The 16,172-nt window shown below is 39.0% G+C and overlaps 1 protein-coding gene across 1 annotated transcript in view; it reads right to left on the bottom strand.

The window, feature by feature from the left end:
- The window catches only part of UTP18 (UTP18 small subunit processome component), a 64,096-nt gene that overhangs the window by 17,859 nt on the left and 30,065 nt on the right, over positions 1-16,172 (bottom strand). Inside the window, exon 10 of the mRNA XM_020914039.2 lies at positions 4,324-4,447. Coding sequence (XP_020769698.1) covers positions 4,324-4,447 — 124 coding nt within the window. The remainder of the gene's footprint in view (positions 1-4,323; positions 4,448-16,172) is intronic.

Raw genomic sequence — 16,172 nt, forward strand, 5'->3', positions numbered from 1 at the left:
GGTCTTTTCCAATGAATCAACTCTTCACATGACACGGCCGAAGTATTGGAGTTTCAGCTTCAGCATCAGTCCTTCCAATGAACACCCAGGACTGATCTCCTTTACGATGAACTAGTTGGATCTCCTTGCAGTCCAAGGGACTCTCAAGAGTCTTCTCCAACACCACAGTTCCCCTTACTTCATCGTAAATGAAGTGGAAAAGTGGAAGCAGTGACAGATTTTATTTCCTTGGGCTCCAAAATCACTGTGGGCAGTGACTGCAACCATGAAATTAAAAGACGCTTGCTCCTTGGAAAGAAAGTTATGACAAACCTAAACAGTGTTATTAAAAAGCAGACATCACTGTGCCAACAAAGGTCCATATGGTCAAAGCTATGGTTTTTCCAGTAGTCATGTATGGATGTTGAGAGCTGGATCATAAAGAAGGCTGAGAACCGAAAAACTGAAGCTTTTGAATTGTGATGCTGGAGAAGACTCTTGAGAGTCCCTTGGATTGCAAAGAGATCAAATCAGTCAATCCTAAAAGAAATCAACCCTGAATATTCATTGGAAGGACTGATGTTGAAGCTGATGCTCCAATACTGTGTGGCCACCTGATGCGAAGATCCATTGGAAAAGATTCTTGCAAAGATCCACTGGAAAAGACTCTGATGCTAGGAAAGATTGAAGGCAAAAGGAGAAGGGAGTGGCAGAGGATGAGATGGTTAGATAGCATCACACTGAATCAAGGGACATGAATTTGAGCAAATTCCAGGAAACAGTGGAGGACAGAGGAGCCTGGCATGCTACAGGTCATGGTGTCACAAAGAGTTGGACATGACTTAGCAACAAAAACAGTGTAAACTGTCACAAGAATACACAACAGCAGAAAGAATTTAATCCCGGGGCGGAGTGGCAAAGACTGTTAAGAAATACTCAGAAATATAAGAGAACATAAGTTAAACTCTCTATATGTGATCTAGAACCTCAAAGAAAGGAAAAATCAGTTATGAACTGAAGTTGCTCCAGTGATGCTTTGTGGAAAAGGTAAGTGAGACAAGAGCTGGGCAAGGGAGATAGTAGGTTAAAAACAAACAAACAATAGTAAAAATGACAAGGAAAAAAAAAAACAAAAAACCAGGGCATCCTAAGTGGAAAAACAAGAACAAAGAAAAGGGAGCTCTCATCCCTGAACTCCTAACTAAAAAAATAGACATGACTGTCATCCTTCCACCCCCCCAGTCACAACTGACTGGACTGGAAGTAGGTTCCTAAATCAAGAACAGCCTATCCATTAGCAGATCAGCAACCACAAATGTCCTAGTACAGAAAACTCTTCCCCAACAAGAATGATGGCGATTAGCCAGATCAACCTAGCTCTAATGTCTCTCTCATCTCATTTCCTCCCAAGGACCATCAAACGACTGCCTTTAATCTAACTCCACTCACTGCTAACTGCCTATAAACACTGCCCTGTGAACCTATCTCTGACATGCCTCCCTCCCACATCCACCCTCATTCTATGGACAACTCTACTCTTCTGTCTTGGCCTGGAGCCTTAGAATGTCACTCCTCTCTCATCCCAATTTTCTAAGCAGTTAGGACATACACTGAAATCATCATTTACCTATCTACCTATTCCCATTCCCATCCTTATTACTCAATGCCTGGATTACTGCAATGACCTCAAGGCTCATTCACCTGCACCTCTATTCCCCTTCTAAAGTCTATGAGAATTATCTACTTCAAACCCTAAAGTTCAATTATCATCATGATTCTCTGCTTAAAAATCTTTAATGGTTTCTCTTTTCATTTAATATAATGTCCACATTATTCAGCACGGCAGGTTAAAAGACTTCTCTACCTGCCCGCTTCTCTACCTTTGTAGCCTACCCCCCCACCCCACTTAAGAGTCACCCCATCCATACTCCTCTCAGAACACAAACCTGAATTCTCTTCACCATCTGCAATACCTTTCTCTGAATTCCAACTGGCCCTCAAAATGCCCAGCTCAAGTGCCAATATCCCACAAAGACCCTTTCAGACATTCCAAATAACAGCCTTCACCATTCCTAACACTTTTAAAATTGAAACACTGTATCTAAACTGCAGCCCTTATGATGGTTTGATGGCTTGCCTTGTGAATAACGATACATGTATTATGTCCCCACATAAGATCATCAACTAGGAAAAGGTGAAAATGTATTGTTCTATCTCACAATCCCCAGCTCAAGGCCCAATAAATGTTTTATGAATGAGGAAACTGAAGCAAAAGCATTATCACTGAATAAAACAGGCTTTTTTTGCATTATAAAGCACACATGTCTTAAAGAATCTCTAGATGAAGCAAAATGAAACCCAATTATATTATATGGGTTCATGAGAACACTGAAATAAAGAACTATTAATTCCAGGCCCTAAATCATAACCAATTTTGTAGTTTTCTACAGTCTGAATTTTCAGTAGTCTTTTAAAATAAAATCAAAATACTTAGGGGGTGGCAGTATGGAAAGAACACATAACTGAAAACCAAACAACATGAGTTGTAGCAAGCCTTACATTAACCAAATCCATTTTTTAAAAAGGCACTATAAAATAAAAGCCCTCTATTTACAATATTCTGAGTTTCCTATGTCCCTATCAGAGCAAAGCTGTAAATCAAAAGCATCCACTTTAAGCCAGGACACTGAGAAGAGTTAAAGGACACTATCATATAAATTTTCAGATCAAGAGAGGAAGAGAGGGAGGTGGGAGGAAGGGAAGGAGCAGATAGTCAACTAGCTAAATGAGTTGTTTCTCCTACCTGTGCTCTGACTGTACCACCAAAATCTCTTCCCCCTACATGAGAAACTCCTCTAAGAAGGGTTAAGGCCTTTTTTTTTTACAGGTTTAACAATAAAAACCTAGGAATGGTCTTTGACCAAGCACATCAGAATTCAATTACACTGACAAGCAATTAAAATCAAATGAGTTTAAATGGCTAATATTAGATTCTTTCCTCTCTGGGCCTGTCAAAGGGGATTAATAAAAAGTAATACAAAAAGAAGGCAAAGACCAGAAAAAGATTAACTTCACAAATCTGAGTGACGGTTATGTTTGTGCAGTTTACAAAGGTAAAGCAGGTCTGCTTAAAATTACTTATAATTTTACTACCAGTCTACATTTTAAAGGAACTTCAAAAGACTTGCTAATCACACACTGCTATGCTCTAGCAAACGCTGGGCTCAGGCTGTCCCTCTGCCTGTCAGACTCACATGGTGTTAGCCTGGCCTCCAAGCACCACAGCCTGGTTCTACTCTCCTTTCTTCCCAGGCTACAAGGTAGCTGCTAACCAATACCCAAATGGTGGTGGGGATATTTATAGGCAGTTTCCCCAATTTTAGCATTTGAAGGAGGTGTTGAAGAGAAAGTGGTGAGTAAGCTATGCTTCTGGATCCAGGGGACAGCCCAACAAGGGAGAATCTGAATGAAAACTCTTTATGGATCAATTGTATTTAATCTAATAGTCATAAAGATCGACTTCTGGAAGTTCTAAAATTACAGTTGCTGAGTAGTGATTTGGTGGTAAAAATCATTTAGAATTACAGGTAAGTATCCTAACACCTCCTTCTCCTATCCTCCATCTTTAAAATAAAATAGGACAATAAAGCCATCTTTTCCCCAGTGTAATAACCATTTTTCTCGGCAATGACACAATAACATGTACTAGGTAATACTTTCAAGATCTCTATAATACTAACAACAGTATCCCAAAAAACATGTTATTGGTTTATACTATATAGCTAGATGAAGGAACATACACTTTTAAGTATCTTTAAGACTTAAATATTCCAAACATAAGAAAAAAAAATATTGTAACATAATAAGGGAGTCCAGGTTTCCCAGGTGGCACTAGTAGTAAAGAACCTGCCTGCCAATGCAGGAGACACAAAAGACACAGGTTTGATCCATGGGTTGGGAAGATCCTCTGGAGGAGGGCCTGGCAACCCATTCCAGTATTCTTGGCTGGAGAATTCCATGGACAGAGGAGCCTGGAGGGCTACTGTCCATAGGGTCACAAATAGTTGGACACGACTGATGCGACTTAGGATGCATGCACACAAGAAGGCAGTCCAGTATTTCCTTTGCTAAAGAGCTGAAAAAACGCCATTAATATTATTAAACACAAATATTAAGAAATTTTATTAAGACAATAAAATGTAAAAGACCTGGGTTTATTATTTGATATCACTAAACACTTCCTATAAACAGAACTACTCAAGTATCATCTAGTATATTCAATTCTGTAATATTTTTTCATTAGCAAAAGGTGATTAAAGGTTACCAGAACCTCTGTTTACTTACCCACAAGCCACATACTGTCCATTCCTAGATGTGGCAATGCTTAATCCATATAAACTGCCTTCATCAACAAATCTGTTAAGGCACTTTCTAGAGTTCACATCCCAAACATAAACTTCCCCGTCCCCTGAAAGAACCAAAAAAAAGGGCAGGGGGTGTTAGTTAACTTTGTTTTAAACTTGAAAGGCAACTGAATTCACTCTTAGTTCCTCTTTAATAGTACAAGTTATTAAAAAGAACTGTAAATGTCCTAGGTCTAGAAAACTGGCCTAAAAAACGTTGCTTGTATACATTTTCACATATACAAAACTACATCCCATTAGTCACTAACAAATAGTATCTTTAGGTTTAGAGTGAAAAATCACAAACTCTTGGCTTGAGTTGAGCTTTCAGAAAAGTTCCTACGTTTCACTCAGACAAATAACTGGAGCAAAATTTGAAAAAAACAAAATATCCACCAGCACAGGTTTTCCAACATTTATCAATAGGTATTAGAGTACCTAATATGTAAGGCTAGGTGATTTAGATACCAAACTGACGATGATACTGATGATGTCAAGAGTGGGAGGAAGAAGTGAAGGAAGAATTGGTCTAGACTAAAAGGATATAATTCAGGAAGTGTGTACAATTCTAAGGAGGTATGCTTTTGAACTGTGCTGTTGGAGAAGACTCTTGTGAGTCCCTTGGACTGCAAGGACATCAAACCAGTCAATCCTAAAGGAAATCAGTACTGAATGTTCATTGGAAGGACTGATGCTGAAGCTTCAATACTTTGGCCACCTGAAGCGAAGAAATGGCTCCTTGGAAAAGACCCTGATGCTGGGAAAGAGGGAAGGCAGTAGTAGAAGGGGACGACCAGAAGATGAGATGGTTGGATGGCATCGCCAATTTGACAGACATGGGTTTGAGCAGGCTCCAGGAGTTGTCAATGGACAGGGAAGCCTGAAGTGCTGCAGTCCATGGAGTCACAGAGTCAGACATGACTGAGCGACTGAACTGAACTGAACTTTACAATTCTGGGTAATAAGCACAAATAGTTTAGAGACGGGAGAATGAGGGGATAATAAATCTGATGAGAACACATTTTCATGACAGAAATAGCCATCTAACAACCAAAATCTGTCCTTATTCTTTCTTCTCTCTCCTATATACTCCATATATTGATGATCACCCTCTTCCTCAGACCCATTATAGATCTGTATCATCACCCTGTATGCATCTCAAAAGTAGCCTCTCACTCATCTATGTTCTCTCTTTACTGTGATTATTGCTCTAATGTTCACCCTTCTATACTACCATTCTTTGAAAAGACAAAAAGGTGAACTCTTTCTTCAACAATCCTATCAAAATATTCTTCATATACATAAAACAAGGTAATATGAACAACACGATGCTAATCACATAAATCACTTCTTACACAAGGAGGAAAGGAGAAAAAAGGGAAGGGGGAGAACACCAATCAAAATACAGGTAATTCCCTAACATACCAAGGCTCAACTTTTGATTACTCCTTCTCTAATTTAAGGAACTTTCCTATGGTAAATTAGACCATCATACTGTGTAAATATTTAATATATATATCCAATTCATATAACCAAATCCTAGTACCCCTGCTGACCTTTCAACTCTTCTCCCAAACTCTGACTCTCCCCAGGACACAAGGACAATTTCATTAGGAACATTACTACTCTGTACCAATATTTATTCTTTACTCATCAAAAAACCTAGCATATTAATTAATTAATAGGGAAAATAGATGCTGACTGGGCTTCCCTGGTGGCTCAGTGGTAAAGAATCTGCCTACAATGTGGGAGCGGCAAGGTTCAATTCCTGGGTTGGAAAGATGATAGGGCCATAAATCCTGCAGCAGAGGGAGTCTATGTCCCTGCACACTTGGCACCGCCAGGGTCCCCACAAGCCAAGCAGCTGCGTCACCTACAAGTTCAACTCTCACTGGAGCAGAGCTGCTACAGGCAAAAAAAGTATTTCATCTATGCACTCAGGCTCACTTCAATCATGTCTGACTCTGTGACCCTGTAGACTGTGGCCTGCCAGGCTTCTCTGTCAGGGGGGTTCTCCAGGCAAGGATACTGGAGTGTATCAGTCAATACTGGCTGCCATACCCTTCTAGAGCACTATATTTCCTGCTGCCCTGGCCGCCAGCTCCCCTGAGTACCTGGTGCTACCAGAACTCCTGCAACCCAAGCAGCTGCACAACCTTCACACCTGGCCCTCACAGGGGCAGACCGAAGACCTCAAGGGAAGCCTCAGGAGCAAACACCAGTAGACGACCCACGAGAGGTGGTAATAAAACCACAATCGAAACTCCTGGGCAGCATGGCAGGAAGACTGAAAACCTTCCCACCAGCTGTACAGGCTGCAGATTAAATCCACAAGATCAGCTAGGCAGACTCTATGTCTATGGAATATATAAAAAGACATTGAGAGCTCCTACAAAAGAAAATGCACTAGTTCTGACAGCTGTGAATATTGGAGGCAAGAATGCATAGGAGTAGGACCAGATTAGAATCTCAGCTGCCCCCACAGCAGGTCCAGTGCTGGAGGGCATCCTAGGGAGGTAAGGTGGACTGGGACTCCCAGCAAGAGAAAGGACTCTGACAGCAGTGGCTCACGAAAAACATTTATTATTTTTATGCTTGGACTTGTTCTATAGATTCTTTTGGATTTTTTTTTTCCTTCCATTTCCACCCCCCACCTTGGACGGAGTTGTCGATTTTATTGGCACTATAAAATCTAATTAAGCTTCTGATTCCTTTTCTTTCTCAGTCACATTTGTTATTGCTGTTACAAACCTCTGCCTCTATGTTGGGCTTTTACAGTTCTGTGGAGTTTTCCTTTTTTTGTTTTCTTTTCTCAATTTTAACTTTTTAAAATCTTTTATTACTTTTTCTACATTTACTCTTTTGTTTATCTTTCCTACTGTTCTTTTCCCCTTGCAGTTAATCTTTAATATATATAAATCCTCTTTATCTACCTCTATTTAACTCTGCATATCTCTTCTTTCTTTTCATTCTTATCTTTCCTCTAAATATAAATTTTATTTTCTTTTTTTATGCCCCACTTGGCACCATGCTTTAGTTTTGTTTTCCAGTTTGTGTTTTAGTTAGTCTTCTTAACTGGTAGATATAATTCTTGATATTCTTTGTCTACCAGGTCAATCTACTGTACTTTATTTTTGTTGGACTGTTTTGACTGTGCTTATGGGTGTATATACTTATCGGTGTATATGCATATTCCATTATTTCAATGATTATTTGCCTGATTTTTTTAAACTACCATTTGTCTGGGGTCCCTGTGGCTCAGCTGGTAAAGAATTCGCCTGCAATGCAAGAGACCCCAGTTTGATTTCTGGGTCGGGAAGATCTGCTGGAGAAGGGATAGGCTACCCACTCTAGTATTCTCAGGTTTCCCTTCTGGCTCGGCTGGTAAAAAAATCCACCTGCAATGTGGGAGACCTGGGTTCGATCTTTGGCTTGGAAAGATCCCCTGGAGAAGGGAAAGGCTACACATTCCAGTGTTCTGGCCTAAAAGTTCCATAAAGTCCATGGGGTTGCAAAGAGTCAGACACAACTGAGCAACTTTTCCCATCTTTGGTTCCTCGGATTTGGATATATATTTTAATCTTATAATGCCATAACAAACCACCTGTGGAATCTTTGTTCCTCACCAGAGACAAAGCCTTGAGCCTTTGGAGTGGAAGTACTGACTCCAACCTTAGACTACCAGAGAACTAACCCTCAGTTCAGTTCAGTTCGGTCACTCAGTCGTGTCTGACTCGTTGCAACCCCATGAATCGCAGCACACCAGGCCTTCCTGTCCATCACCAACTGCCAGAGCTTACTCAAACTCATCTCCATCGAGTCAGTGATGCCATCCAGCCATCTCATCCTCTGTCGTCCCCTTCTCCTCCTGGCCCAAATCCCTCCCAGCATTAGGGTCTTTTCCAATGAGTTAACTCTTCACATCAGGTGGCCAAAGTATGGAGTTTCAGCTTCAGCATCAGTCCTTCCAATGAACACCCAGGATTGATCTCCTTTAGGATGGACTGGTTGGATCTCCTTGCAGTCCAAGGGACTCTCAAGAGTCTTCTCCAACACCACAGTTCAAAAGCATCAATTTTTCGGTGCTCAGCTTTCTTCACAGTCCAACTCTCACATCCATACATGACCACTGGAAAAACCATAGCCTTGACCAGACGGACCTTTGCTGGCAAAGTAATGTCTCTGCTTTTTAATATGCTATCTACGTTGGTCATAACTTTCCTTCCAAGAAGTAAGCGTCTTTTAATTTCATGGCTGTAGTCACCATCTGCAGTGATTTTGGAGCCCCAAAAATAAAGTCAGTCACTGTGTCCACTGTTTCCCCATCTATTTGCCATGAAGTGATGGGACCAGATGCCATGATCTTAGTTTTCTGAAAGCTGAGCTTTAAGTCAACTTTTTCACTCTCCTCTTTCAATTTCATCAAGAGGGTCTTTAGTTCCTCTTCACTTTCTGCCATAAAGGTGGTGTCATCTGCACATCTTAGGTTATTGGTATTTCTCCCGGCAATCTTGATTCCAGCTTGTGCTTCTTCCAGCCCGGCATTTCTCATGATGTACTCTGCATGTAAGTTAAATAAGCAGGGTGACAATATACACCCTTGACGTACTCCTTTTCCTATTTGGAACCAGTCTGTTGTTCCATGTCCAGTTCTAACTGTTGCTTCCTGACCTGCATACAGGTTTTGCAAGAGGCAGGTCAGGTGGTCTGGTATTCCCATCTCTTTTAGAATTTTCCACAGTTTATTGTGATCCACACAGTCAAAGACTTTGGCATAGTCAATAAAGCAGAAATATATGTTTTTCTGGAAATCTCTTGATTTTGACGATCCAGCAGATGTTGGCAATTTGATCTCTGGTTCCTCTGCCTTTTCTAAAACCAGCTTGAACATCTGGAAGTTCACATTTCATGTATTGCTGAAGCCTGTCTTGAAGAATTTTGAGCATTACTTTATAAGCATGTGAGATGAGTGCAATTCTGTGGTAGTTTGAGCATTCTTTGGGATTGGAATGAAAACTGACCTTTTCCAGTCCTATGGCCACTGCTGAGTTTTCCAAATTTGCTGGCATATTGAGTGCAGCACTTTCACAGCATCATCTTTTCAGGATTGGAAATAGCTCAACTGGAATTCCATCACCTCCACTAGCTTTGTTCGCAGTGATGCTTTCTAAGGCCCACTTGACTTTGCATTCCAGAAAAGTCTGGCTCTAGGTGAGTGATCACACCATCGTGATTATCTGGGTCATGAAGATCTTTTTTGTACAGTTCTTCTGTGTATTCTTGCCACCTCTTCTTAATATCTTCTGTTTCTGTTAGGTCCATACCATTTCTGTCCTTTATCAAACCCATCTTTGCATGAAGTGTTCCCTTGGTATCTCTAATTATCTTGAAGAGCTCTCTAGTCTTTCCCATTCTGTTGCTTTCTTCTATTTCTTTGCATTAATCGCTGAGGAAGGCTTTCTAATCTCTCCTGGCTCTTCTTTGGAACTCTGCATTCAGATGGGAATATCTTTTCTTTTCTCCTTTCCTTTTCCCTTATCTTCTTTTCACAGCTATTTGTAAGGCCTCCTCAGACAGCCATTTTGCTTTTTTGCATTTCTTTTCCATGGGGATAGTCTTAATCCCTGTCTCCTGTACAATGTCATGAACCTTCGTCCATAGTTAATTAGGCACTCTGTCTATCAGATCTGGTCCCTTAAATCTATTTCTCACTTCCACTGTATAATCATAAGGGATTTGATTTAGGTCATACCTGAATGGTCTGGTGGTTTTCCCTACTTTCTTCAATTTAAGTCTGAATTTTGCAATAAGGAGTTCATGATCTGAGCCATGGTCAGCTCCCGGTCTTGTTTTTGCTGACTGTATAGAGCTTCTCCATCTTTGGCTGCAAAGAATATAATCAATCTGATTTCAGTGTTGACCATCTGGTGATGTCCATGTGTAGAGTCTTCTCTTGTGTTGTTGGAAGAGGGTGTTTGCTATGAGCAGTGCGCTCTCTTGGCAAAACTCTATTAACCTTTGCCCTGCTTTCATTCCGTACTCCAAGCCCAAATTTGCCTGTTACTCCAGGTGTTTCTTGACTTTCTACTTTTCCCTGGTGACTCAGACGGTAGAGCGTCTGCCTACAATGCGGGAGACCCAGGTTCAATCCCTGAGTCAAGAAGATCTCCTGGAGAAGGGAATGGCAATCCACTCCAGTATTCTTGCCCACCCCCCCCCCCCAAAAAAAAGGGGCTCAAAGAACTAACCCTAGGGAGTATCAAATAGTGAGAACTCCCACAAAGGAAACCACTTGAATACAAGACCTGTACAGGACAACTAATCTAAACAACAAACAAAACAAAAATATAAACCCAATCATAAGCAGACAGGATTACCATCTCACTCAGTCTTGGCCAACAGAGGAAAAACAGAGAAACAAACAAAAACTCAGCACAAATCTCACCCTATAGGAAGCTTACACAAATGACTGGACCAGCCCTAGAGGGCAGAAACCAAAAGGAAGAAAGAATTCAACCTTGAAGCTTGGGAAAAGGAGACCATAAACACAATAAGTTAAAAAGTAATAATAATGAAAAGGCAGAGAAATACTACACTAATGAAGGAACAAACTAAAATACAAAAGTCCAAATAAATGAAGAGGAAATAGGCAAACTACCTGAAAAAGAATTCAAAATAATGATAGTAAAGATGATTGAAAAGCTTGAAAACAAAATGGAGAAAATGCAAGAATCAATTAACAAAGACCTAGAAGAATTAAAGGATAAGCATACAGAGACAAACAACACAATTACTGAAATTACAAATACTCTAGAAGAAATCAATAGCAGAAGATCTGAAGCAGAAGAACAAATCAGTGAGCTGGAAGAGAAAATGGTGGAAATAACTTCTGAAGAGCAGAATAAAGTAAAAAGAATGAAAAGAACAGAGACCTCTGGGACAGTATCAAACGCAGCAACATTGAATTATAAGGGTCCCAGAAGAAGAGAAGAAGAAAAGGAATGCAAAATTTTTTGAAGAGATTATAGTTGAACATTTCCCCAACATCAAAAAGGAAATAGTCAATCAAGTCTAAAAGGCACAAAGAATCCCATAAAGGATAAACTCAAGGAGAAACATGCAAAGACACATACTAATCAAACTAACAAAGACTAAACACAAAGAAATAATATTAAAAGCAGCAAGGGAGAAGCAACAAGTAACATACGGGGAAACCCCATACACTTAACAGCAGATCTTTCAGCAAAAACTGCAGGCCAGAAGGGAATGGCAGGATACATTTAAAGTAGTAAAAGGGAAAAATCTACAACCAAGATTACTGTACTTGGCAAGGATTTCATTCAGAATTGATGGGAGAAATAAAAAGCTTTTCTGAGAAGCAAAAGTTAAGAGAATTCAGTACCACCAAACCAGCTTTACAACAAATGTTAAAGGGACCTATAAGAAAAAAGATCTACAAAATCAACCCCAAACAATTGAGAAAATGACAATAGGGACATATATATCAATAATTATTTTAAATGTAAATGGATTAAATGCTCCAACCAAGAGACAGAGACTGGCTGAATGGACATAAAAACAAGACCCATATATATGCTTTCTACAAGAAACCCAATTCAGACCTAAAGACACACAGAGACTGAAAGTGAGAGGATGGAAAAATATATTCCATGCAAATGGGAAGCAAAAGAAGACTGGAGTAGCAATCTTCGTATCAGATAAAACAGACCTTAAAATAAAGAAGCTTACAAGAGATAAGGAAGGACACTACAAAATGATCAAGGGATCAATTCAAGAGGAAGACATAAAAATTGTAAATTTCTATGCACCCAAGAGAGGAGCACCTCAATACATAAAACACTAACACACATAAAAGGAGAAATTGACAGTAACACAGTAATAGTAGCACACTAAAACACCCCACTCACACGAATGGACAGATCATCAAAACAGAAAATTAACAAGGAAACACAAATCTTAAATGTTACATTAGATGAGATGGATCTCATTGATATCTTCAGGATATTCCATCCAAATGAAGAAGAATACATCTTCTTCTCAAGTGCACATGAAACATTCTCCAGGATAGACCAGATCTTGGTTCACAAATCAAACCTCAGTAAATTTAAGAAAATTGAAGTATCAAGCATCTTCTCTGACTGCAGTGCTATAAGACTAGGTATCAAGTACAAGAAAAAAACTGTAAGAAACACAAACATATGGAGAGCAAACAATACTTTTCAAAATAACCAATAGGTTACAGAAGAAATCAAAAGGGAAATAAAAAAACTTCTAGAAATAAATGACAATCAAAGCATGACACCTCAAAACCTATGGGATGCAGCAAAAGCAGTTCTAAGAGGGAAGTTTCTAGCAATACAATCCTACCTTAAGAAACAAGAAAAACATCAAAAAGACAACCCAGCTTTACACCTAAAACAACTGGAAAAAGAAGAACAAAAAAAACCCCAAAGGAAAGAAATCATAAAGATCAGAGTAGAAATGAATGAAAAAGAAATCAAAGAAATAATAGTAAAGATTAATAAAACTACAAGCTGGTTCTTTGAGAAGATAAAATTGACACACCTTTAACTAGACTCATCAAGAAAAAAGAGAAGAATCAAATCAACAAAATTAGAAATGGAAAAGAAGAGGTTACAACAGACAACGCAGGAATACAAAGGAAGGATTATAAGAGACTGTTATGAACAACTGTATGGGAATAAAATGGATAACCTGGAAGAAATAGATAGATTCTTAGAAAAGCTGAATCTTCCAAGACTGAACTAGGAAGAAATAGAAATTATGAACAACCCAATTACAAGCTGTGAAATTGAAGCTGTGATCAAAAATCTCCCAAAAAACAAAAGCCCAGGACCAGATGGCTTCACAGGAGAAATCTATCAAACATTTAGGGAAGAGCCAATGCCTATCCTCCTAAAACTCTTTCAAAAACTTGCAGTGGAAAAAACACTTTCAAACTCATTCTGCCAGGCCACCATCACCCTGATATAAAAACCAGACAAAGACAACACAAAAAAAGAAAACTACAAGCCAGTATCACTGATGAACATAGATGCAAAAATTCTCAACAAAATTTTAGCAAACAGAATTCAGCAACACATCAAAAAGCTCATACACCATGATCAAGTTGGGTTTATTCCAGGGAAGCAAGGGTTCTTCAATGTATGCAAATCAATCAATGTGATACACCATATTAACAAATTGAAAGAAACCATATGATAATCTCAATAGATGCAGAAAAAGCCTTTGACAAAATTCAGCACCCATTTATGATTAAAACTTCAAAAGATGGGCATAGAAGGAACCTACCTCAACATGTGGTAAGTCTACAGCAAACATTATTCTCAATGGTGAAAAACTGAAAGCATTCCCCCTAATATCAGGAACAAGACAAGGGTGTCCATGTTCACCACTATTATTCAACATAGTTCTAAAAGTCTAGCTACAGCAATCAGAGAAGAAAAAGAAATAAAAGGAATCCAGATTGGAAAAGAAGTAAAGCTCTGTTTGTAGATGAGATGATACTGTATATAGAGTACCCTAAAGACAGTATCAGAAAATTACTAGAGCTAATTAGTGAATTTAGCAAAGTCGCAGGATACAAAATGAATACACAGAAATCACTTGCATTTCTATATACTAACAGTGAAATATCAGAAAGAGAAATTAAGAAATCAATCCCACTCACCACTGCAACAAAAAAAGAATTAAGTATCTAGGAATAAACTAACCTAAGGAGACAAAAGAACTGTACACAGTAAATTATTGGACAATGATTAATCAAAGATGACATAAACAGATGGAGAGATATTCCATGTTCCTGGGTAGAAAAATCAGTATTGTGAAAATGACTATACTACCAAATGCAATTTACAGATTCAGTGTGATCCCTATCAAATTACCAATGACATTTTTCACAGAACTAGAACGAAAAATTTCATAATTCATATGGAAACACAAAGGACTCAGAACAGCTGAAGCAGTCTTGAGAAAGAATGAAGCTGGAGGAATAAACCTTCCTAACTTCAGATTATACTACAAAGCTACAGTCATCAAGACAGTATGGTACTGGCACAGAAACAAATATAGACCAATCAAACAAGATAGAAAGCCCAGAAATAAACCCATGCACCTATGGGTACCTTATTTCTTACAAAGGAGGCAAAAATACACAATGGGGCAAAGAGAGCCTCTTAAATAAATGGTTCTAGGAAAACTGGACAGCTACACGTAGAAGAATAAAATTAGAACACTTCCTAACACCATACACAAAGATAAATTCAAAGTGGATTAAAGACCTAAATGTAAGACCAGAAGCTATAAAACTCTTAGAGGAAAACATAGGCAGGATACTTGAATAATAGCAAATGAAATGACAAAGGATCAATTTCCAAAATATACCTGCAGCTCATACAAATAAATCAATAGCAGAAAAACAAACGACCCAATCAAAAACTGGAAAAAAGACTTAAAAAGACATTTCTCCAAAGAAGACATACAGATAGCTAACAAACACATGAAAAGATGCTCAACATCACTCATTATTAGAGAAATGTAAAGCAAAACTACAATGAGATATCATCTCACACCTGTCAGCATGGCCATCATCAAAAAGCCTACAGACAATAAATGCTTGAGAGCGTGTGGCACTAGCAAGAACATTCTTGAGCCAGCAACAGTTCTTGCACACTGTGGGAATGTAAACTGATACAGCCACTATGTAAGATGTTACAGGGATTCCTTTAAAAACTAGGAATAAAACCACCATATGACCCAGCAATCCAACTCCTAGGCATATACCCTGAGGAAACCAAACTTGAAAGAGACACATGTATCCCACTGTTCACTGCAGCACTATTTACAATAGTTAGAACATGGAAGCAACCTAGATGTCCACTGACAGATGAAAGGATAAAGAAATTGTTACATACACACAATGGAACATCACTCAGCCACTAAAAGGAACACATTTGAGTCAGTTCTAAGGAGGTGGATGAACCTAGAAAAGAACCTATTATACAGAGTGAAGAAAGTCAGAAAAGGAAAGATAAATATTGTATTCTAATGCACATATACGGAATCTAGAAAAATGGTACTGAAGAATTTATTTACAGGGCAGCAAAGGAGAAACAGACATAAGAGAACAGACTTATGGATATGGTGAGAGGTGAGGAGAGGGTGAGATAGATGTATGGAAAGAATAACATGGAAACTTACTTTACCAAATGTAAAATAGATAGCCAACAGGAATTTGTGGTATGGCTCAGGAAACTCAAACAGGGGCTCTGTATCAACCGAGAGGGGTGGGATGGCGCAGGAGATGGGAGGGAGGTTAAAAGGAAAGGGATATATATATCTATGGCTGATTCATGTTGAGGTTTTGACAGAAAACAACAAAATTCTGTAAAGCAATTATCCTTCAATAAAAAAATAAATTAATTAAAAAAAAAAGCACTACAGAAATATCAAGATCAGAACTGTTTTCAGTCAGTAGTGAAGAAAATTCCAAACAGCATCCAAGTGAAAGCAGGCTAAAAGAAAAGAAATAATGATTCTAAGTAACTTTTACAAATAAAATAAGGAATGGGGCGTCCCTGGTGGTTCCGTGGTTAACAGCCTGCTTTGCAATACAGGGGACACCAGTTTGATCCCTATGTGGCAGAGCGACTAAGCCTGTGCACACCCACTCAGCCCACACGCAGCAACAACTGCAGCCGGCTCACCAGAGCCCACTCTGCAGTAAGAGAAGCCACTGCATTGAGAGGC

This window comes from Odocoileus virginianus, chromosome 17 (genome assembly GCF_023699985.2).
Source record: "Odocoileus virginianus isolate 20LAN1187 ecotype Illinois chromosome 17, Ovbor_1.2, whole genome shotgun sequence".
NCBI classification, from domain to species: Eukaryota; Metazoa; Chordata; class Mammalia; order Artiodactyla; family Cervidae; genus Odocoileus; species Odocoileus virginianus.